This window comes from Hemitrygon akajei, chromosome 8 (genome assembly GCF_048418815.1).
Source record: "Hemitrygon akajei chromosome 8, sHemAka1.3, whole genome shotgun sequence".
Classification (NCBI taxonomy): Eukaryota; Metazoa; Chordata; class Chondrichthyes; order Myliobatiformes; family Dasyatidae; genus Hemitrygon; species Hemitrygon akajei.
Genome location: NC_133131.1, coordinates 8,345,007 through 8,370,525, shown reverse-complemented (window position 1 = coordinate 8,370,525; position 25,519 = coordinate 8,345,007). Strand labels below are relative to the sequence as shown.

Below are 25,519 nucleotides of genomic sequence, written 5' to 3'. Positions count from 1 at the left end.
CTGATTGACTTCAAAATAATTTTACTTGCAACATGCCAGAACAAGAGAAAGAAAATGATTATTACCTTAAACAATACAATGGGAGATCAGTGAGCAGATGCAAGGTTTTAATAAACTTTTGACTCAGGAACTTAAGATGCACAGAGGTTTGGGCTTCTGAAGGTAGGTAGTGAGGTTCAGAGTGCCTCAAGCCCACACAACCAGGAAGATCAATCCTCCATCACAGGCCTCTACCCAACAATCCTCCAGTTCAGTGGGCAAGATAGGAAAACCCAGAGCAGGTTCCCATTAGAAAGGGCATTTTTCCAGTTCTCCAGTCCAGCTGGATTCACGGAGCCAACCGTCACTTCAGGCCCCAGTGCAATCCCGACATAGTCACGGCTCGATAATGGATCCAAGACTATCCATCGTCAGCCGCACTTGGTCCCCACTACACCGTGTGGAGCAATATCTAGCGGACATCATCAATGCCCATCCTGGTCATCCGTCCGTGGACGCTTGTGTGGGTTGGCGGGTGAAGTTGAAGGTGCCTCTGATGATTGGACATCACGAAACCCAAGTGACTGAAAAATGAGACAATGGGGACAGGAGAGAAGTGGGGTTAACCAGCTCAGCAACAAGGTCAAGAGCTCAAATGAAGGAGAGTTTCTTCCCTCCCAATCACAGCCTGTGACCACTCCACAATCTTCCTTCTACTCCCCTACTAACAACTTCATTCTTGCCCTCACATTCTTTCCCATCTTCCCTCTGCCTCCATCTCCTCTTACCATACCCAAGCTGTTCAGAGTAAAACAATCTCTGGCATCACAAAGCAAAACCAACACAAAGGGAATACAGAATTACTGGCAGGTGACTCACGGTTATCTGGAATGGAACAATCGCTTCTTTTTGCATCGGTGATTTATAGAGGGAAGCAAACCTAGACAGAGGAAACCAAACAAAGTCTGGGAGTCAGGCTTTGAAAGTGCCACTCATTTCATACCGGTGAGCAACCCTTAGTAAGCAGGAACGACCAGAGGGGCAGCATTTTACACAGAAAATAGCAGGATTATACCATTCGGCCCTTCTAACTTGCTCTGCTATTCAGTACAATTACGACTTTTGCTTATGTTCCTGTTCTCTCCCTATGCCTCTTGATGTCTGGTAAACTACCTTACATGCATACAGTATCCTGGCCTCCATTGTGGTACAGAATTTCACAGGTTCACCTCCTTCTGCCTGAAGACATTTCTGCTGGGACTCTAGGGACTGAGTTATTGTGAAAAGATGAGATGCTTGGTACTTTATTCATTGGAGCGCAGGAGAATAAGGGGAGATCTTGCAAAGGTCTATAAAATTATAAGGTGAATCCACACAATTGTTTTCTCCATGGTTAGGGAATGAAGAACTAGAGGACATAGATTTAGGGTGAGAGGGGAGAGGAACAAGAAGGTGGTCAGTACATGGAGGGAGCTGATGGATGAAATGGTTGGGGCAGGTATATCAACATTTAAAAGGCACCTGAACAGGTACATAGAAAGGAAGGGCTTGCAGGAATATGGGCCAAATTCAGGTAAATGGGACGAGTTCATATCAGAATCATAAACACGGGATTCTGCAGATGCTGGAAATCCTCAGCAACACAGACAGAATGCTGAAGGAGCTCAGCAAGTCAGGCAGCACCTACAGAGGGGAACAAAGTGTTGACGTTTCAGGCCAACTCCTTTATTGGGACTGGGAAGAGGAAAGAAGCTAGAATAAAAAGATAGAAGGAAGGGAAGGAGTACAAGCTGGCAGGTGATGCCAACTCACCCTTGTTATTGTCACTTGGGCAGTGCAACATATCAGAAAGAAGGCAGTGTCCATTCACACTGGAATGGTTCACCCCTGAGAGACTGGAAGTGACCAAGTCTTCCAGCTCAGTGAGGACTGACAATTTCACTCAGCCTAATCCATCTCCCTTTTACACAACTTGAACAATTCAGCTCTTACCTCAGCTTGCCTTCCCAGCATAGAATTAAGCGAATGGTAGCCGCATGACCCCAGCTTTCACCTAGACAAAACAAGAATCCATCATTGGTGGGGTTGGACTTCAGTTAGCCCCAGGGTAACAGATGCAAGGGATAGAGGAGCTTTGGACAATTTCCACAAAATACACAGTACACTACAGATTCTTTGATTCACGATGTTGCCCACTCCACGATCAATCTAAGACCTCCCACTTAGCCTTGCAGTTTTCTTTCATCCATCTTCCTATCTAAGAGTCTCTTAAATATCCCTAATATATCTGCCTCTACCACCACCCCTGGCAGTGCATTCCGAAGCACTTATCACACTCTGTGAAAAATAAAAAACATGGTGCTAGCCATTGCCACCCTGGAAAAAAGCCACTGACTGCCCATTTTATTTCACCTTGTACACCTTTTTCAAGATGCCTCTAATCCTCCTTCATCCCAAAGATAAAATTATTTTCCTCACAAGACATGCTCTCTAATCCAGGCAGCAGCCTGGTAAATCTCCTCTGCAGCCTCTCTAGAGCTTCCACCTCTTTCCTACAATGAGGCAGCCAGAACTGAACACAATATCCTAAGTGTGATCTAACCAGTTTTATAGAGCTGCAACATTATCTCACATCTCTTGAACCCAGTGCGCCAACTAACGCAGGCCAACACTGCATACATCTTCTTAACCACCTTATCAAATTGTGGGTTTTATGGTCTTGGATTCCATGATCCCCCTGCTCCAGCTCACTGCTAAGAATCCTAGCTTGTGACACAATGCTGAGAAAGAAAAAATTCGTACAACCCTCACTCTGCTCTGGGTAGGAAGGCAGGGTGAACTGTAACAGGAGAACTGAACTCAAACATTTTCCCTTACTCAACCACACATACTGCAGAACCATTAATGCACCTATGGGAAGAAGAAAAACTTTTTCCAGTCAAGGCACTGACAAATAATACAAAGAAGTAACAGCCAGGACAGAGTGAAATCTTTACTTTCAGATGGAGTTGTAGGAAGAATGGCAGACATTTTGTGTTAAAGGAAGAAACAGCGTTGGGTTCTACTGAGTGAACAATGAAACTGAAACAATTAAGGGTGTGGAAGAAAATTATTTGCCAATATTATCCATGAGATATATTATAGGTAACGTTGTAAGATTTTGCTCTTCGCACCATGCATTTGTGTTTGCTGTACTTGGACAAGTTATGTAACTGTAACATTTTTTAAGTCTTGAGAAAATACAAGGTTGTGAAGATGAAGAAAATTGACATGGGAGGACTTGAACATAAACTGATTCCATTACAAGGACCAGCCATGGCCAAACTTTTTAGAATGTCTTATTGGCTATTGACTGGATAACGTTATCCTGTTATAAACGATGAATGACTAACACAGTAGCCCAAGAACTCAAATGTTAGTATAAGGGTAATAATGGATGTCCATCATTAACCACTCACTATATCAGTTTAATATTCAAATATCACACACGCACACACATCCACAAAATTAAGATGGAGTCATTCTAGCCATACCAAACATGTGACCTTTTTAAAAAAAAGGAAGTATGACCACTAGTTTGTAAGATTCAAGTCCAGTCCTGTATGAATGCTGTTACAGGGTCCTGTTCTCCATATGTAACAGTTCCAAACATAACAGTTTGCCATTTCTTTTAAAGCATAGCTTTATCACATGTAGCTCTAGACTTACAGTAAAATGTTTCGTTTGTGTCAACAACCAATGAGGATGTGCCGGGGGTGGCTCAAGAGAGTCACCAAGCTTCTGGCATCAATATAGCATGCCTAAACCTACTAACCGTAACCTGTACATCTTTGGAATGTGGGAGGTAACACTGTGGCCATGGGGAGAACACACAAACTCCTTACATACAGCAATGGAATTGAACCTGGATCACTGGCGCTGTAAAGCATTGCACTAGCAGCAATGTGACCGTGCTGTCCCATTATTTCAAATTTCATCACCAACTTCACATCGCTCTGCACCATAACAGAATCCTGGCTGAACTTTAATGCTGGAGCTCTCCTCACCCAACTGAACCCTGTCACCTGACCAAGGCGACAGCTGACGCCAGATGAAGTGGGGAGAGCTGCCTTCCTTGGTTTCCAAAAACACAGCATAGAAAAAGTCCTTCAATCCAACTCATCCACGGCTATTTAAGTTAGTTCCATTGGTGGGTCATGGCTGCAGTTTACTGGCCTACAAATGGCTGAGATTTCAAATCCCTCTGTACGTTCCTCCTGCTCTGTAATTCTCTGCCATTTCCCATAAGACAGAGGCAGAAATAAGCTATTCAGCGCATCAAATTCAATCCGCCATTCCATCATGGATAACAAATCAGCCTTCTCAACCCCACTCCTGCCTTCTCCCTGTAACCTTTGATGCCCTGATTAATCAAGAACCTATCAATTTCCACTTTAAATACACCCCATATTTGGCCTCCACAGCCGTCTGCGGCAATGAACTCCATAGATTCACTGTCCATTGGCTAAAGAAATTCCACCTCATCTCTGTTCTAAGGGGACATCCTTCTATTCTAAGTTTGTTCCCTCTGGTCTTAAGACTCCCCCACTGTACTCCACATCAATTTTATCTAGGCCTTTCAATATTTAATAGGTTGTGGCGACCCACTTTCTGCGCAGGCGAGCCGGCTCACAAATAGTCAGCGCACGGGGAGAGACTTTGGTAATGCACCTTTGATGTCATTTCCGCCCAGAGAGGGTGGACGCTAGGGATTAAATGCCAGCGCCGCGAAGTTTGAATAAACTAGTCTCGAAACAGCTTACTGACTGCGTGTCGTTATTTCAACTCTGTGTGCAGCACATCGCTACATTGGTGACCCCGACAGTCCAAACAGGATTTGGATCAAAGATGACCGACTTTTCATCTGTTCACTCAGTTTCGCTCAAACTGCCGACTTTCTGGACGCTGCGACCACGTGTGTGGTTTAGTCAAGCAGAAGCCCAGTTCCAGATTCGGCAGATATCTTCTGATTCCACGCATTACTATCACGTGGTGAGCGCCCGTGACCAGGAGACGGCCGCCCAGGTTGCGGATTTCATACAGTCGCCCCCGGAAGAAGGAAAATATGAAGCATTCAAAGCGCTGCTCATTGAGACCTTTGTCCTCTCATGGTGTGAGAGGGGTGCCCGCCTGTTTCACCTGGACGGTTAGGGAGACAGGCTGCCGTCAGCATTGATGAACGAGATGCTGGCCCTGGTTGACGGACACAAGCCCTGCCTCATGTTCAAACAAGCGTTCCTAGAGCAACTGCCCGAGGACATACATCTGTTGCTGGCCGACGCAGATTTCAGCGACCCCCGGAAGGTAGCGGCCCGGGCAGACGTGCTGTGGAAAGCCAAGAGGGAGAGTGTGGCGTCTGTCGGTCAGATTACCAGGCCATGCGCCCAACAGCAGACCAGACCAGGCCCGGCAGGGGGGCGCACACAACACAGAGGCAGGAGTGAGGAGGACAGTGAACAGTGGCGTTTCTACCACCAGCAGTGGGGCACAAAAGCCCGCCGTTGTCACCTGCCCTGCAAGGGCCAGGGCCAGCTGCCGCTAATGACTATGGCGGCTGGCCACCAGGACAGCCTCTTGTACGTCTGGGACAAACAGTTGGGACGCCGCTTCTTGGTCGACACCAGAGCAAAAATCAGCGTCTTGCCCCCGACGGGGTACGACACCTGCAACAGGAAGCCAGGACCCACCCTGAGGGCCGCAAACGGCAGCACGATACGGACCTACGGCACCCGCACAGTGCAGCTGCAGTTCGACGCCAGCCAGTTCACGTGGGACTTCACACTAGCCGCGGTGGCCCAACCACTCCTGGGGGCGGACTTCTTGCGAGCTCACAGCCTGCTGGTCGACTTGCAAGGGAAAAGACTGGTACATGCCGAGACTTTCCAGACATTCTCCCTGGGTGAAGCCAAGTTGCCGGCCCCACACCTGGACTCCATCTCGATTCTGGCACCGCAGTTCACGGCAGGCATGCCCAGACACAGGGTACAGCACCACATCCCAACCCAGGGACCAACCCTCCACGCCCACGCACGAAGGCTCCCCCCGGAAAAGCTCCGCCTGGCGAAGGAGGAGTTCAAGAAGATGGAGGAATTGGGGATCGTACGGAGGTCCGACAGCACATGGGCCTCCCCCCTGCACATGGTGCCCAAAGCAGCCGGGGGTTGGAGACCATGCGGCGACTACCGCAGACTGAATGAGACTACAACTCCAGACTGCTACCCCGTGCGGTCCTCTTTTTTTTCTTCCTCATTTTTCTAAGCTCCAGTGAGTACATGCTTAGAGCCATCAAATATTCCTCATGTATAAAACCTTTCATTCCTGGGATTATACTTGTGAAACTCAGGATGTCAGCACATCCTGGTGGCTTGCCATTAGATTCCAAGGATTTAAACCTCCCCCCTCCTCTCTTCCTTTAAGACGATACCAGGGTGGGACAGTTTGACTGCTGACAGAGGTGAAGACTCTTAGCTCCAGCGACCGGGTTCAGTCAGGACCTCCAGCACTATTTCAGTGGAATTTACATGTCTGTCATCCCTCCCTGGCCCCCCCTCTCTCTCTTCACCTCTTCCCCCATGTGGGATTCCTCACACATCCCAAAGACTCACGGGCTAGTAGGATAAATAGCCGTTGTAAATTTCCACCCACCCTGGTTCTGTGTACAACAGAACTGATGGTCACGTGTTGGAAAATAGATTACAGGGAATATTAATGGGGAATAAGACTGTTCTGAGATCCTGCAGTCTGGTTAGGCTGAAGGGCCTTCTTCTATCCTACAAGCAAGTATGGAAATAATATGGAAAACTCCATCTCATTAACTATATCATTGATTATCTGTCCCAAGATCTGCCTGGCTTATGTCAAATTTAGCCTGATAATAATCACTGCTGTAGAATAATTTAAATTAAAGTGCTATATAAATGCAAATTCTTTTGCTACGTGAGTGCACGTGTGTGTGCTGTTGGGAAACGGAAAGGAAAAGATGGTGGCTCAGAGAAGATGCACCACTTCTTTTAATATAAAACTAGCCCAAAAAAGAGAAGGAACTGGAGAGTCTCACCAAGGGCAGGCACTAACGAGGACTGGGCTTCTCCAAATCGTGTGGTCATCTGGTTGGTCAGCACCACCTTGAAGAGGAGAACAGTAACTATTAAGCTTGTTATGTACTTACATAATCTATTGACTCACAAGAGGCAGGTGAAGCAGAGCTCTAAAAACAGATTATCAGGATAATACCATAAGATGTAAGAGCAGAATTAAGCCATTCGGCCCATCAAGTCTGATTTATTATCCCTCTCAATCTCATTCTCCTGCCTCCTTCCCATAACCTTTGATGCCCTCGCTAATTAAGAACCTATCAACCACCGCTTTAAACATACTCAATGATTTGGCCTCCAACATTACCTGTGGCAATAATATCCACAGATTCATCACCCGCTGGCTAAAGAAATTTTGCCTCACCTTTTTCAAAAGGAACACATTCTGAGGCTGTGCCCTCTGATCCTACACTCCCCCCGACTGGAAACATCCTCTGCATGTCCACTCTATCTATCCCTTTCATTCAATAGGTTTCAATGAAACCTCCCATCATTCCTCAAATATCCAAGTACAGGCCCAGAACCATCAAATGGATAATCCAGTCTTTCTTAATGGTTACTCTTTTCCATTCGATGTCAAGGGCAACAATTTAGCATCAAATAATTTTGCTGAGTCCAGTTCCAATGCAGGGTTGACTGAAACATGATTTTAAAAAAGTTTCACGGAAGAACTCAGTGGGTCAGGCAGCACATGGAGTCAAAGGGATGATTGATTCCTGAGGTCAAGACCCCTTCATTAGGACACAAAATATTCATCATCCCTCTGCTTCCACAGATGCTGCCTGACCTGCTGAGTTCTTCCAGCCACCATTTTTTTGCCATTGTTTCCAGTGTCTGCAGGTCTCTCTTGTCTCTTTGGCCAAAATGAGGTCTAGCCTGGTCTGGAAGCACATTAGAAACAACTAGCAGAGTTAATGCCTTGCAGCTCCAGAGATCCAGGTTTGATCCTACCCTCCAGTGCTGTCTGTGTGGAGTTTGAACGCTCTCCCAATGACAAGGGATTCCTCCACATGCTCTCATCTCATCCCAGCTTCCAAAGACATGTGAATGGGTAGGTTAGTTGACCCCTGTTATGTGGATGAGCAGAATCTGGGTAGAATTACCATAAAACATAGGAGCAGAATTAGGTAATTCAGCCCATCAAGTCTGTTTCACCATTAGATCATGGCTGATTTATTTTCCCTCTCAAACACATTCCCCTGCCTTCTCCCCATAATATTTGGTGCCCTTACTGATTAAGTACCTATCAACCCAACAGGCTGGTATATGTCTAGGGGAAAAGGAGATCCAGCCACACACTAACCCCGCCTCCCGTACACGCAGGTGCTGTGAGAATCGCGTTTATGCCTCGCGCCCGCCAACAGTATCAAACCCACAACAAATACCGGTATGAAATACACTTTAAAGAGTTTACTAAAATTAAAAGAGTATTAGGCAATACAATATATATATAAATATGAGGAAAAAACCAAAAGGTGCCAACTTATCAAAGTTCAGTCAGTTTAGTGCACTCGTTGGAGCTCAACCAGCGAACCATTCGACTCCTCGTCGCTTGCCCTCCCGACTTCCACGTCTTCCACCTCGGACTCCCCGGTGGTCGTCCGAGCGCACGTCCTCCTTCCTCGGCGTCTCCCTCCCGACTCCCTTCACCCCCAAGCCTGCGCAACACCTCCCCCAAGTTCCCAGCCTCACAAAACACAATAACATTCCCCATTGATTAACAAATGAATACAATTACCATATCAGCCATTCTAAAGTGAAACAACGGCGAGAGAAACATTTAACAGACAAAGAAACATGCCTACTCGTAACAAACCAAAGAAGCCCTTTTTAGTAACATACACAGGACATTGTACAGTGCCCTTACTGATTAAGTACCTATCAACCTCTGGTTGAAATATATCCATATTGATGGATCTGTTGGGAGAACTAATAACAGGGAATATCTGTGGGAGAATGAGATTGCTCTGAGAGCTGGCATTGACTCAATGGGCTGAATAACCTTCACTGTAAGGAAATGTGTAGCTCTGCTAGCCAAATTGAGGCCTTGGATTGAAGGGGAGTGCAGAAGATCTGGATAAATGGTATTTGTGTTCGGCTGCTGCCACTTCAGTCCGAGGTGACGATGAAATGTCAGGTTTTACTTACTGCCACACTGTGCTTGTTGGCCATTGTGATCAGCTGCTGAGCAAGTCCATTCAGTAACCGTGTCCGTAGCGACAGGTCCTCCAAGTGGTGGCGGAACGGGAACGCAATGCTGTCAATTACCACTATCCGGACCTAGAAAATAAACATGGAACACAGATCAGCCTCAAAATCTGGCCACATTCCATCTCCAAGCAGGATTCACTTCTGGGAGAAAACAATTCTCAGGAGCAGGTTAAAGCCCCCAGCCGGTCACTGAGGGAGACCTGGCAGTATTGAACCTCCCTCTGCTCTCCCTGCTGCATCAGCTCCCAATTCAGAAACATCCTTAATCATGGGTCCAGCCACTCCTGATTTCCTTGACATCCAACCCCAAACTTGTTACTTACTTTCACAATCTAAAAGGCCCTTCAGCCCACAAAGTATGTGCTGAACACAAACGACACCTTTTTGACCTGCAAAGACCCCCACCATCCAGGCCATGTGCTCTTCTCACTAGTACCATCGGGCAAGAGGACAAGAAACCTTAGGTCCCACACCACCAGCTTCAAGAACAATTATTACACTACAAACATCAGGTTCCTGAGCCAGTGTGGATAACTTTATTCACTACACTGAACTGATTCCATAACCTACCGACTCACTCTACAACTCATAGTCTGTATTATACTTTATTTGCGTTTTGTCTTCTTTTGTAGTTTGTCAGTTTATATATGCCTGTGAGAAAGTGAATTTCAGTGTAGCACATTTTAACATACAAGAACTTTGATAATAGCTTTGCTATCTCTTCATGCCTATTGAATGCCACTATCATATTTGTGATGTGACGTTGCTGACATGAGGTATGGTTGTGGTGGCCAAGTCAGTGGGTGTGTTCAAGAGGTATCCAAGTTGTTGGTTGGTAAGAAGGTTAAAGGTTACGGGGAGAGGTGGGAGAATGGGGACAAAAAGAAATCAGCCATGGATCTGTTTTCATTTGACCTCCGCTCACATCTCCTGCACAGATCAACTGATTAACAGGCCAAAAGTACCTTCTCTCCTTCTTCTGGATTGTCACCTTGTTGTGGTGGAGAAGCTTGTGTGGCCCTGAGATCCCGAGAGCGATGCCGTCTGGAGCTATGCTCCTGGTAGGGTCACCTATTGGTGGTGAGGTCATGGGCAAGGTCCCTGACAAAGAACAATCCAACCAAGACCTCAACGGTGAAACAGGTGGACGAAGTTACTTTGAACTCAACAGCTGTAAAGGCAGATGAAGGCTGCAACAAATCCATCAGCTCCAGTCGTCGTGGTTTCCATGCCATTGGAATCAGTTGGTTGATTTGTGAAGTATCGTGTGCTTCTTGGAGTGCAGCATCAAGTACACGTTAAACAAATACACGCAGAGGCGTCTTTACTCTGTGATAGATCAAAAAAACGAAGACCATCATCCTGAGCCTCAAGGAATAGCCACGACGACCTTCTCTCCAGCAGCACTATACCACAATCTCTTTTACTCTCCACCCTATCACAGACACTCATTTCCCCTTCACCAGCCCTCCCCTTCCATGCAATGTAAAACAAGCTGGATTCCTAAAGTGGTCCCAATTCTGATCTCCTCCGTCTCTACCTACAGATTCCCCCACAGCCGCTGAATATTCCCAGTGTTCTCTCCCACTGATAGGATCTTGGTGACATGGAATCAGGCCTTTCAGCCCACTGTGTTGGTGCTAGCCACCAAGTACCTACCTAACACAACACCCAAAATGCTGAATAAACTGTGGGTTGGGCAGTATCAATAGAGGGAATTGGACAGAGGAGGCTTTGAGTTGAGACCCTACTCTTGGACTTAAAGACAGCAAGTATAAAAAGAGGGAGATAAGGGATAGAATTTATTGTCTCCACCCCACATATACTAACACCATTCTCCTGCACTTGGTCAGGAGCCTTTTAAGTGCTCAGATAACCACCTCTTGAACTTACAAATATATCTGCCCCCCTCAGACGGTGCATTCCAGATTTCAACCACTCTGTCTCCCATGTCTTGCACCTTTTCTGTTTATAGACACCTCTGCTAAGGGGGTAAAACTTCTTACTATTCCATTTATTCAGCTCCATTTGTATACTTCAATCACATCCCTGCTCTGCCTTCTCCACTCCACAGAAAACAAACCTACCCCTCCCTTTATCTCCTCTTCACCTTTTAGCATACCCTTATTAATCTAAAGCTTTTTCCTCAAACTGGTTCAGGTGCCTTAATTATTCCCCTGATGTGGTTTGGTGTTTTGTCTGATGATGCTCCTGTAGCGAATCTTAGGAATTATTTTGTTAAAAAACTGCAGATCTTGAGACATGAGCCAGGTTGCAAAGCATCTAACAGCCACACTGAGCCCAGAGCTCCACCCAGTGGCCACATTGACTAATCGCAGACAGTACTCCACCCAGTCGTTACAGCAACAAGTTTGTGTGGGAGCCCCAACTCCGAGGCCAAAGTGAGCAGCTGAAGCTGAAACTCCACCCAAGTTTGAGAGAAGAGTCCCAACTTGTGTTTGTGCAGAGAAATTCAAGCTGTGCACTATTTTGTGGTCCAGCAAAGATCTAACTAATTTAAAGGTGGCGTGGTAGCACAGCGGTTGGTGTTTTAACATTATTATAGCACCATAGACCAGGGTTCAATTCCCACCAGTGTCTATAGGGAGGTTATTTTATGTCCACGTGGGTTTCCTTTGGGTGCTCCAGTTTTCTCCACATTCCAAAGATGTACTTGGTTAGCAGGTTAATTAGTCACATGGGTACAATTCATTTCACGTAATTTTCTTTTAATTTACACTGCTCTACATTGAGATCTTAAATAGGTAACTTAAGAAGTAAAGAGGAGTGGAAATAGAAATGAACCAAAGGATACAAAACAAGAATGAAAATGTTGCAGTGGACGATGGCCTTTTATCTTAGGGGCAAGCGGACAAGGCAGGGGAAGTTACATGGTCAGATGCCACCTGGAATTATTCAGCTTTCGTCATCACAGGAGGAACATGAATCTTGGAATCACATATTCAGCAGAAAGAACGCTGGGTTACAAATTTAAGTTACAAATGCAGATTGTAAAATTATGGTATGTATTCCCACAAGTTTAGGAATTTGAAGAGTGTTCAGATAGATGAAAAGGGTTAATGCAGCAGGATAACAGAAAGAGGAAAGAAGTTCGAAGTTAATTATCTAAGCACATATATGTCACCATATACTATCCAGAGATTCATTTCCTTGCTGGCATTCACAGGAAAACAATGAAATACAACAGAATCAACAAAAAAACCACAAATATCAATGACTGTCAAACAACCAGTGTGCAAAGGACAAAGTGAGCAAATAATTAAAAAGTAGATAAATAATGCAGGGAACATGAGTTGTCGGGTCCTTGAAAGTGGGTCTGTCGGTTGTGGAGTCAGTTCAGTGTTGACTGAGTGAAGTTATCCACACTGATTCAGGAGTTTGATGGTTGAAGGGTAATAACAGTTCCTGAACCTGGTGGTGTGGGACTCAAGGCTCCTGCCTGATGGTAGCAGTGAGAAGAGGGTATGGCAAGGGTGATGGGAGTCCTTGATGATAGATGCTGTTTTCTTACGACAATGCTCCACATAGTTCACAGTAAAATTATCAAAGTACATATACATCACCATATATAACTCTGAGATTCATTTTCTTGTAGGCATTCACAGCAAATACAAAGAAACACAAAAGAATCAATGAAAAACTACACACAAGATGGACAAACAACCAATGTGCAAGATAACAAACTGTGCAAATACAAAAAAATGAAATAATAATAATAATAATAATAAATCAGCAACAATTATTGAGATCATAAGATGAAGAGTCCTTGAAACTGAGTCCACAGGTTGAAAATGGGTATCAGGAAGCAAAGCTGCTGGACATCTTCAAGGAACGATGCCTCAAAAAGGTAGCATCCATTCTTACAGACCCCCATCACCCAGGACATGTCCTCCTCTCATTGCTACCATCAGGGTGGTGGTACAGGAACCTAAAGGCACACGCTCAATGATTCAGGACATCTTCCCTTCTGCCATAAGATTTTTGAATGGACACTGAACCCATGAACACTACCTCAATACTTGTTGTTTCCCTTTGCACTACTTATTTAACTTTTTAAACACATATTACTGTAATTTCCAGTTTTTATTATGTATTGCAATGTAATGCTTTCCATTGAAGTCTGCAGATACTGAGGGAACCTTGACTGTAACAGCCAGATAGTTAGAGAGGAAAGGAATACTGTACAAGGGTACAAGGAGAGTCTAGGTGCTGGAATCTGAGGCAATAAAAATACACGGGAGGCACTCAGCAGTCAAGCAGCATCAGTGTGGGAAAAGAATAGTCAACATTTTGGGAAGCAGCTACAGAAGCTTGAAGACCCACAACTTCCCTTCAACAATTTGGTTCTTGAAGCAATCTGCACAACCCTAACCACTGATAAAGGAATTTGGCTCAAAATGTTGACTGTTCATTCTCTTTCATAAATGCTGCCTGTCCTGCTGAGTTTCTCCAATATTGTGTGTGTGTGTGTTGCTCCAAGATTTCCTTGTTTACTACAATTCAGCTATACTACAAATACCTTGATCTCTTTGACTAAAATGGATTTTTCTTTATTGTGTTCTAATTGTGTTGTTTCTTGTAAAAATTGCATACAATTTGTTTCTTAAGAATGCTACTAATATGATGTTATGTGCCTATGATGATGCTGCAAGTTTTTCACTGCACCTGCTTATATAGAGTCACAGAACACTACAGCACAGAAACAAGCCTTTCGGCTCATCTAGACTGTGCTGAACCATGAATCTACCTAGTTCCATCGACCTGCACCCAGAGCAGAGCCTTCCATACCCCTCTCATCCATATATATATATATATATATATCCTATAGAAATTTCTCTTAAATGCTGAAATCGCTCCCACATCCACCACTTGCACAGGCAGCTCATTCCACACTCACTGCCCAAGATGTTCTCCTTCATGTTCCCCTTAAACTTTCCATATTTTACCCTTAACCCATAACCTCTAGTTTGTAGTCTCACCTAACCTCAACGGAGAAAGCTAGCTTGCATTTACTCTATGCCCCTCATAATTTGGTACAAGTCTATCAAATTTCCCCTCAATTTTCTAGGAAATGAAGTCCTAACCTATTAAGTTTTCCACTATAACTCAGGTCCTCAAGACTCAGCAATATCCTTATAAAATTTCTCTCTGCATTTTTTCAAACTAACTTGCATCTTTCCTTTAGGCAAGTGACCAAAACTGTACACAATACTCCAAATTAGGCCTTACCAATGTCTTATTCAGTTTCAACATAACATCATAACCCCTATACTCATTACATTGATTTACGAAGACCAATGTGCCAAAAGCTTTCTTTATGACCTTATCTACTGTATCCGTGATGCCACATTCAAGGAATTATGGCTCTGTATTCCCAGATCCCTCTGTTCTCCTCAGTGCCTGACCACTCGCTGCGAAAGACCTACCCAGGTTGGTCCTCCCAAAGTGCAACACCTCACACTTGTCTGCATTAAATTCCATCTGCCATTTTTCAGCCCATATTTCCATCTGGTCCAGATCCTGTTACAAGCTTTGATAGTCTTCAACACTATCCAATACATCCCCAACTTTGGTGTCATCTGCAAACTTGTTGATCGAGTTTATCACATTATAATACAGATCACTGATTTTGTTGACCAACAACAAAGAACCCAGCACTGATCACTGCGGCACAGCACTAGTCGCAGGCATCCAGTCAGAGAGGCAACCTCTTACTACCACTCTTTGGCTTCTCCTACAAAGCCAATATCTAATCCAATTTACAAACTCATCTTGAATGCAAAGCAACTGAAACTTCTTGACCAACCTCCCATGCAGGAACTTGTCAAAAGCAATGCTAAGGTCCACGTAGACAACATCCACTGCCTTGCCTTTATCAACTTTCCTCGTAACTTCCTTGAAAAACTATAAGATTGGTTAGATACGACCTACCACATACAAAGCCACATTGACTATCCCTAATCAGTCCCTGTCTATCCAAAAAGATATGTTTCCAGTCCCTTAGAACATCTTCCCACTACTGATGTCTGGCTCATTGGCTTATAATTTTGATGGCTTATTCTTAGACCCTTTCTTAAACAATGGAACATGATTAAACTTTTCTCCAATCCTCCGGCTCCTCACCTGTGGCTAAAGATCACTTCAATATCTCTGCTAAGGCTCTTGCACTTGCCTCCCGTAGGGTCCGAGGGAACGCCTTATCAGGCTCTGAGGATTTATCCACCCTGACTTGCTTCAAAACAGCGAACACCTCCTCCTCCTCTGTAATCTGTATAAGGTCCATGATCTCACCATTGCATTGCCTCACATCCAGAGACTTTGTGTCTGTCTCCCAAGTAAATACCAATGCAAAAAATCCATTTAAGATCTCTATCTCTCTCCACACATAGATTACCACTCTAATCTTCCAGAGGACCAATATTGTCTTTTGTTATCCTTTTGCTTTTAATATATCTGTAGTAGCGCTTGGGATTCTCCTTCACCTTGTCTGCTCAAGCAACCTTGTGTCTTCTTTCAGGCCTCCTGATTTCTTTCTCAAGTATTCATTTGCATTTCTTATACTCCTCAAGAATGCACCTTCTTTTTCTCTTAAAACCTGGGCCTCAAAATCTTCTGAAAACTAAGGTTCCATAAACCTGTTATCATTGCCTTTTATTCTAAGAGGAACATACAAACTCTGTACTCTCAAAATTACACTTCTGAAGGCCTCCTACTTACCAAGTATGCCTTTGCCAGAAAACAATCTATCCCCATCCACACTTGCCATATTACTTCTAATAACATTAAAATTGTTTTTCTCCAATTTAGAAACTCAACCCGTGGACCAGACATATCCTTTTCCATAATTCCCTTGAAACTAATGGCATTATGATCACTAGATGCAAAGTGTTCCCCTAAACAAACTTTTCACCTGTCCTGTCTCATTCCCTAATAGAAGATCTAGTATCACCCTCTCTCTAGTTGGGACTTTATGTACTGATTAAGGAAACTTTTCTGAACATATTTTTTTACGAACTCTTTCCCATCTAACCCTTTTACAGTATGGGAGTCCCAGTCAATATGTGGAAAGTTTAAATCACCTACCTTATGCTTCTTGGAACTGTCTGCAATCTCTCTATAAATTTGCTCCTCTAAATCCCAGTGACTGTTTGGTGGTTTATAATATAATCTTATTAAGATGGTCATACCTTTCTTATTCTTCATTTCTACCCATAAAGCCTCACTAGTCAAGCTTTCCAGACTGAGCACTGCCATGACATTTTCCCTGCCTAGTAATGCCAACCCTCCCTCTTTAACTCCTCCACTCCAACACGTCTAAAGCAATGGAATCCAGAATATTGAACTGCCAGTCCTGCACCTCCTGAAACCAAGACTTACTAATGGCTATAACGCCATAATTCCATGTGCTGATCCATGCCCTAAGCTCAACTGCCTTTCCTACAATATTCCATGCATTGAAATATACACAGCTCAGAGTATTAGTCCCACCATGCTCAACCTTTCAATTCCTAGCCTTGTATGTAGGTTTAAAAACATCCTTCTCCACAAACACTCCACTATCTGTTTTGGCCTTCAAGTTCCCATCCCCTTGCAACTCTAGTTTTAACCTTACTGTGCAGCATCCTACCTTCCTACTATGATATTAGTCCCCCTCCAGTTCAGGTGCAAACCATCCCTTCTGTACAGGTCCCATCTTCCCTGAAAGAGAGCCCAATGACCCAAAAATATGCACTCCCTCTCCCACCAACTCCTTAGTCATGATTTAAACTGTATGATCATCCTATTTCTGACCTCAACAGCACTAGCACGAGTAACATTCCTGAGATCACAGCCCAGGATGCCCTGTCCTTTAACTTAGCACCTAACTACCCTGATTCTGTGCTGAACTGTTCTATAGGACAGTTTCACCCATCCTACCCATGTCATTGGTACTGACATAGACAACACATTTGGCTGCTCACCCTCCCACTAAACAATGCTGTGGACTCTGTCTGAGATTTCCCTGATCCTGGCACCCGGGAGGCAACAAACCATCCAGGAATTCTGTTTTGTCCACAGAACTTCCTTTCTGTTCCCCTAACCATGAATCCCCTAGCTCTACAGCTTGCCTCTTCTCCCTCCTTCCCTCCCGAGTCACAGAGCCAATCTCTGTGTAAGAGAGCTGCTTGCTGCGACATCTCCCTGGTAGGTTGTCAGTCCAACAGTATCCAAAGCAGTATACTTATTGAGGAAAACAGCCACAGGGGTACACTGCACTGGCTGCCCATTCCCCTTCCCTCTCCTGACAGTCACACAGATATTGGCCTCCTGCAATCTAAGGGTAACTATCTCCCTGTAGCTCCCATCTATCACCTCATTTTTCCATAGGAGCTGAAGGTCATTGAGCTACAGCTCCAGTTTCTTAACATGGTCTCTAAGGAACTACAACTCAGTGCACTTTGTGCAGATGTAGTTATCAGGAAGACTGAAGGTCTCCCAAAATCCCACATTTCACACAAGAAACATACCTCTAACTCGGGACCCGTTGTCAGCGCACCAGCTATGTACTAACAGAAAATAAATCTTACTGGAAACTTACTTAGAGCCTGAATCTGTGCTAGCCCAGGCCTGTTTTCACCAAAGTTTGTTGAGCCAAAGCCAAACCACTTTAACACGGTCTCACTCCAACAATGGCCACTCTGCTTACACCTCCTTTCTTTTTATTGGCTTAAATTCTCAGCAAGGCAGTCTTCAAATGGCTCCCTTCCTGCAAGATGTTATTCTCTCACTCACTACTTCGGTGATTGTAATTCACTGCTAGAAGTAGTGAGTGAGTGGGCGACATCTTGCAGGCTGGAGCCAGTTCACATAATTGTGTGTAGGACAATAAACTTGACGCTGACCCTGCAGTAGGATTGACAGAAAGAAGCCAAGTTATAGAAATCTTCCTCCTTTGCCCCATGAATGTTTCTTCTCTGAAGCAAATACAGACAGAACATTTCCTCTGATAAGGCAATCAAGAACAAGGCACACAGATGATAAAATGAAAGGCAGACTATTTGGAAATGAGTATCAGGAAGCACAGAAATGAATGAGGGATTCTGGAACTCTTTCCACAGAACACTGCATATGCTGGGGGATTCTTGAACTTTTATGACTGAGGCTGCTAGTTAAAGAGGAGAGGGATATGAGCTCAGATTCAGATTTATCTATCATAGTTACATCAAAATGTACAGTATACGTACACTTCATAGGGAAATACATCGTTTGCATTAATAACCAACACACCCAAGGATGTGCTGGGGGCAGCCCACAAGTGTAACTACACATTCTGGCACCAAAGCTGACCTACAAATAAACCTCAGCAGAAATAAATGGTGCCACAGACCCAATGGGCTGAGTGACTTCCTCCTATTTCAAAGCTGCCATTCGTGATGAGGTTGTAAAGGTGGATGCTGAGTCATCCGTACTTTGTGAGAATCTCCACCCTCCAGTCTCTGATGGCCAGTGGTGGGCTGCCCCAAGGCCCTGGCACTGTCCTCCCCAGGATGGAACCGTCTGTTTGCACTTTTAAATTCCCCAAAGTTGCCTCATCCCTTGAAACTGCAAACCTACTCAGCCTCATGATCTCTGCCTCAATGGAGGAGCAGGGACACCTACATCTCCCTGTACATTCCTTCATCACTGCTGGGTCTAACTCCTGGAACTCTCTGCCCATCAGCACAGAGGCCGTCTTTGCCAGAAGGACTAGTGACTCAAGATAATCCCAACAAGGAATAGTTTGGACGGTAACCACACCTTACCTTGTGATGTTCAGCTAGGAAGTCGTCCAGAAGGTGAGCCTGGGCCAGTAGCTCTACATAATCATGGCAACGGAAGTAGTAGATGCGGGAGAGGATGCTTGAGACAGAGAACTCTTCGACTGCCTCTCGCTGGGCTGTGGGGCAAAAGCCATCAGTCTAACTTTTGGCATTTGCTTTTGACCTCCCTCCCATCCCCCCCATGCTAGAACTTAACAATTCTGATAGTTCTGACTTCCTTCCCATGGGAGAGATGGAAGTGCCTCTCAATCCCTCTTAGAAACATAGAAACATAGAAAATAGGTGCAGGAGTAGGCCATTCGGCCCTTTGAGCCTGCACCACCATTCAGTATGATCATGGCTGATCATCCAACTCAAAACCCTGTACCTGCTTTCTCTCCATACCCCCTGACCCCTTTAGCCACAAGGGCCATATCTAACTTGTCCATATCTTCTGGACTCCCTCTGCCACAGGAAAAAGCTGGGCTCTCAAGCAACACAAAAAAAAGTTGGAGGAACTCAGCAGGTCAGACAGCAGCTATGGAGGGGAATAAACAGTTCATATTTTGGGCTGAGACCCTTCATCAGGACTGGAAAGGAAAGGGGCAGAAGTCAAAAAAAGGTGGGAGGAATGAAATCTTAATAATTTTTAATCTTCTAAACTCAAAAGAAATACGGCCTCTTAGTGTTCATGGTTCTGCACAAGAACCTCGGGATGCATGTGTTGATTTTTCTGAGGCTGTCTTTTTAATGCACAGCATATCCATTGAGGGAAGGGGAGGGGGACAGACATGGCAGATCAGTGCCTCTCCCTCCCCACTTCTCCCAATTTGCCAGATAGCAAGGCCCACCATCAGAACCAAACCAATCCCAGGTTTCCTCTAACATCCCGGTCAGCAGGGCTAAATTTGAGATTCAAGAACTACTGGCTTTGAGCTCAGGAACATAAGTGCTTGTTTCCCTGTTCTTCGAGTACTCCAGTGGTTGTGAGGTATATTGGGGTATCCTGCGGTCGTGAAAGGACTTTCGAGAAAGCAAAGTTTCAATGTGGTCATTCATCAGATGAAAACCTTAAGAAGTGGTCTTTTATTGATTCTGTTATGGTTATTATTGATTTATTGAATATCCCTGCAAGAAAATGAATCTCAGGGCTGCACATGGTGACATATATGTACTTTGATAATAAATTTACTTTGAACTTTGAAGGTCTTGGCTTGAAACACTGACTGTTTATTCCTTTCTATAGATGTTTCCTGAACTACTGAGTTCCTCCAGTATTCTGCGTCTGAACCTCATTCAGCTGTGCTAGGCATCAGGCCAGCGTCAGCAAAACTGATGGACCAGGTTACAGGACATCTGAAGTGCTCCTGTGCCTTGACTGAAGTTGCAGTTGGACTGACTCATGAATCTGAGACCCATTACCTGGACAGTTAGTGGTATTTCCCAGTAGGCAGGCTCCAGGACACTGAGCCAAGTCAGTCCAAATTATTTGGGGTTGATGCTGTGCTCTGCATTCATTAGAACATAGAACCACACAGGCCCTTCAACCCACAATGTTGTCCTACACCTTTTATCCTCCTCCAATACAGATCTAATCTTTTCCTTCCACGTAGCCCTCCATTTTTCTATTATCCATATGCCTATCAAAGAGTCTCAAATGTCCCTAGTGTACCTGCCTCTACCACTACCATGAGTAGTGTGTTCCACATACTCACCACTCTCTGACACCCCCCCTAAATTTTCCATCAATCACCTTAAAATTATTCTCCTTGTATTAGCAATTTCCACCCTGGAAAATGGTAGTGGCTCCCCAAAGTACAGCTCTGTGGAAAGTCCAACAGAAGACCAACACATATCAAACAAGCAAAAGCCCATTGACTCTATCGATGCCCCTTATGTCACCCCTCACCCTCCTTCACTCCAAAGAGAAAAGCCCTTCGCTCAACCTACTCTCCTAAAACAAATTTTCTAATGCAGGCACCATCCTGGTAAATCTCTTCTGCAGCCTTTGTAAAGCTTATACATCCTTTCTATAATGAGGTGACCAGAACTGAAAAAAATATTGCAAGTGTGGTCTAACCAAAGTTTTATAGAGCAGCAACATTACCTCATGGCCCTTAAACTCAATCGCCCAACTAATAAGATCTTTCATTTCAAGTCTTTACTTTTTAGTCATGGATCTTAATTTGGACATGGCAGACCTCATACCATTGATGTCTTTATTTTACAGTGTGCACAAGAAAACCCATAGTGTAGCAATGAAACAAAAGGGCTTTTAACCCATCCAGCCAGGGTAGGGGGAGAGACAGAGGAGTGTCGTTCCTCCTCTTTGAAATGTTGCTCAGGGATCATTTACATCCTCCCTGTGACTTTGGAAGTGCAGCACTCCCACGGGGAAGTGCAGCTCTTGTTTTACGCTCATGTGACTGGGACAGGACTTTGATTCAGAGACTTTGCCCACCAAACTGCAGCTCCGTGGAAAGTCCAACAGAAGGACAAAAGATGAGCAAATGCCCACTGCCTTATTCCCACCCCATTGCTCTACTAATCAGCCGACCATAACGTTATAAAACATAGGAGCAGAATCAGACCATTCAGCCCATCACGCCTGTTCCACCATTCAATTATGGCGGATTGATTACCCCTCTCAACCTCATTCTCCTGCCTTCTCCCTGTAACCTTTGACACCCTTACTGATCAAGAAACTATCAACCTCTACTTTAAATATACCCACAGATTACACATATTAACCACCTTCTGGCTGAAGAAATTCTTCCTCATTGCTGTTTTAAAAGTTCAACCTTGTACTCTGAGGCTGTGCCTTCTGGTCCTACATTCCCCGGCCATTGGAAATGTGCTCTCCGCATACAGACTATCTAGGTTTTTCAATATTCAGTAAGTTTCATTTAAACTCCCCCTCCCCCACCATTCTTCTAAACTCCAGTGAGTGCAGGCCCAGAGCCATCAAACACTTCTCATACTTTAACCCTTTCATTCTAGGATCATTCTTGTGAACTTCCTATCAACCCTCCCCAGCCTACCTTTGTCCTGACCAGACTCAGCGATGAGATGACAGTGGTGGACAGCAGCTTGGGCAACTTCAGCTACCCGTTCCACAATGAAGCTGCCTTCAGTGTCGATGAACACACTCTCCCCACCTTGGCCGCCAAAGCATTCAGGGATCTGTGCATCCACAACTAGTTGGATACTGTACAACATAGAACAAAGCAGGGAGAGGGAGTTTCAGTAATTTGAGCAATCATACATGGGTTGTTCCCACCACTGTGAACTTCCAGCCCATCTCTGCCTCCTTCAAGATCCTGGCACTGTTGGTCCTTGAATAGAGCAACTTCCAGATTGCTATGCATTGCGAGTAAATGCAAGCTCCATTCCTTTGGACTTTGATTACTAACCTGCCTGCCACTATACAGTCTCCCCAGCAGGAGTCATCAAAGAGCCACATTAGTTTTATTTGTCACTTGTACATCAAAACATACAGTAAAAAGCTTCATTTGCATTAACAACTGATACAGTACAAGGATGTGCTGGGGGGGGGGGGAGCAGCCCATAAGTGTCACCATGCTTCCGGCGCTAACATTGCATGCCTACAATGTAGAAGGAAACCAGAGCATCTGGAGGAAATCTATGCAGTCACAGGGAGAACATACAATTTACAATGACTAATTAACCTACCAACCGGTAAGTCTTTGGACTGTGGCAGAAAACCAGAACACTGGGAGGAAACCCATGCGGTCATGGGGAGAGTGTATAAACTCCTTACAAGCTACAATATGCTTCCATGCTGCAGGAGTCTCCGCAATTTGAATGATCTATACACAAGTTGTCCCTACCACTGCTGGCTTTCCCCCAGGCTCTGCTCCCTGAAGTGTTCTTCTGCATACCTTGACACTGTCTTATCCCTCCTTGTTCAATCTCTTCCAACCTATGTTCGTGACACTTCTCATGCTTTGAATTTTTTCCCTGGCCCCCACTGTCTTTCAGCTCTGTATCACTTTTGCCAATCACCTTTCCAGCTCTTAGCTTCATCCCACCCCCTCCAGTCTTCTCCTATCATTTCGCATTTTCCCCTCCCCCCACTACTTTCAAATCTCTTACTATCTTTCCTTTCGGTTAGTCCTGACGAAGGGTCTCGGCCCAAGGCGTCGACAGCGCTTCTCCCTATAGATGCTGCCTGGCCTGCTGTGTTCCACCAGCATTTTGTGTGTGTTCTTGTTTGAATTTCCAGCATCTGCAGATTTCCTCGTGTTTACCCTGAAGTGTTGGTGTTCAATAGAGTGACTTCTAGTTAGCCGATCATTGTGGGCAAACATTCCTTTTGGAACTAGATTACTGCTCTGCCAGCCAACACAGTCTCCCCCGCAGGAGTCACCAAACAGCCACGTGAAGCAGAAACCCTTGCTGAACCTCAGCTGAAAGTCACCAGCAGCCGAACCAAAAAGCTGGGCTCAAGCAGGTGAAAACAACCACCTTCTACCTGATCTAATTTTGGAATTTGCAAATATTTTGTACAAAAAAAGTGCATGCATATTTTATGTTAAGTTTACTTGCGGCACGGTAGCACAGCGCTGCAACGGGGTTCAATTCCTACTGTTATCTGTAAGGAGTTTTCATGTTCTCCCGTGACCACGCGGGGCTCCTCCAGGCACTCCAGCTTCCGCCAACATTGCAAAGACGTACAGGTTAGCATTAGTAAGTTCTGGACATGCTGTGTTGGTACTGGAATCATGATGACATTGTGGGTTTTCCCCAGCACATCCTTGGAGTATGTTGGTCATTAACATTAACACATTTCACTGTATGGACGTTTAGATGTACATAAATAAAGCTAATATTTAAAGCTAATCTTTAATTCATGTTCTTCCTGCAAATATATATCTGATGTGCCTGTGATGCTGCTGCATACAAGTTGTTCATACATGCCCCTGTGCCTAAATTCACTTGTTCATATGACAATAAACTCGGTGTTCCAGATGCCGACACTTTCAGGGCACAGCAAATGTGCCACACGGAGGTGAGGAACAGATTATTTCAAAATATAACAAGAGCACTGGATATAAATGAGTGGACAATTCCTACAAAATGGCAGGAGTACCAGCGTGGAGTCACACTGGTGAGGAGCAATTTCCTATAGGACACTGCAATACCACACAGAGTTCCACAAGTGACAAGCAGGTTCGTACCTTAGCTGGGTTTTACCGATACCAGGAGCCCCGCAGATCTCCGTAACCTTGGCTACAGGCACCCCTCCGCCAAGAATTTCATCCAGGGCTGAGCTGAAGGTGATTATGGAGCCCTGAGCGTGCTCCTCCTTCAGCAGTTCCAGGGCCGTGCATTTCCGAAAAGTCGGCAACCCAGCACTCTGCTGGGATTCCTCTCCAGAGCTCTTGCGCCTCACGATCTGTAAGACCTCCAACGCCTCCTCTTTGGAGATGCCCACCTCTAAACAGTAACGAGAAGGAACAGAGATTAAGACTCCTAAAAATAACAGGAAACACTTTTCGCTACCGTTTCGCCAGTACAGTGCGCACAAGAGCCGTTCTCTTTGTTTGCAGATCGATTGTCTTATTTGCTCTAGGTGGGTTCATGTAGGAAAACTGGGTGTTTGACTCATTTAGATACAATTCTGTTGCTACACTTCCACTTCGAGTGGATGACTGCCGATGCGCATACTTCAAACACATGATGATATCATGCTCCCACCCAAAGCAAGAAACGGCCAATGAAAGGTCTTAACCCAAACAGTTACGCACAAGAAATTCTGCAGATGCTGAAAATCTTCAGCAACGAATACAGAACGCTGGACCAGTCAGGCGGCGTCTGTGGAGAGGTATAAACAGTTGACGTTTTGGGCCGAGACCCTTCATCGGGTCAACGAATAACGCCCGAACCGTCGATTGTTTATTCTTCTCCACAAATGTTGCCCGACTTGCTGATCCTCCAGCACTTCATGAGTGCAACAGCCTCTACGTTATCCGATCTACTAATAGCTTTCAAGATTTTGTATCTTCTATCAGACTTACAGCATTCTCGCTACTTTGCTTGTTTATACTCTTACTGTACCTACTCTCGATGATTTACGGTAGAGTGCTCTACACTTACGGCACGACCCTCATTGCCGGGGACTATGCCCCTGGGGGCCCGTGGCGCTTCACGGCCCATACCTTTACTGAGCTCGGTCGCTCTCACGGCGGCCACGTCTTCAGCGCTCTGAAAGCCACAGGCAATGAGCTTGGCCCTGAGAGCTGGAGGAAGCGGGAAACTACCCAGGTCCCTCTGCATTTTCAGTGTGTATCGACCGGCAACATCAACACGGACATATCCGTAGCAATGTCTTCATTGATCGGCCCATCCTCCCCTCCGTCCCCGCAGCTTTCC

The 25,519-nt window shown here is 45.0% G+C and overlaps 1 protein-coding gene across 1 annotated transcript; it reads right to left on the bottom strand.

Moving 5' to 3' along the window:
* rad51c (RAD51 paralog C) lies at positions 1-25,519 on the bottom strand. Its single transcript, XM_073053161.1, has 9 exons — positions 25,306-25,519; positions 24,325-24,583; positions 22,165-22,331; positions 19,127-19,260; positions 9,261-9,392; positions 7,076-7,142; positions 1,972-2,032; positions 859-919; positions 1-563 (listed from the first exon to the last, which is right to left on the bottom strand). The coding sequence occupies exons 1-9, from the start codon at positions 25,421-25,423 to the stop codon at positions 465-467; spliced, it is 1,098 nt and encodes a 365-aa protein (XP_072909262.1). The 5' UTR covers positions 25,424-25,519; the 3' UTR covers positions 1-464.

Coding starts and splice junctions, on each gene's coding strand:
- rad51c (XM_073053161.1), bottom strand. CDS start 25,423: ATGCAGAGGGACCTGGGTAGTTTCCCGCTTCCTCCAGCTCTCAGGGCC. Junction 9,393..19,126: donor TCCTAGCTGAACATCACAAG/GTAAGGTGTGGT, acceptor TTTATTTTCTAG/GTCCGGATAGTGGTAATTGA. Junction 7,143..9,260: donor CCAACAAGCACAGTGTGGCA/GTAAGTAAAACC, acceptor CTCCTCTTCAAG/GTGGTGCTGACCAACCAGAT.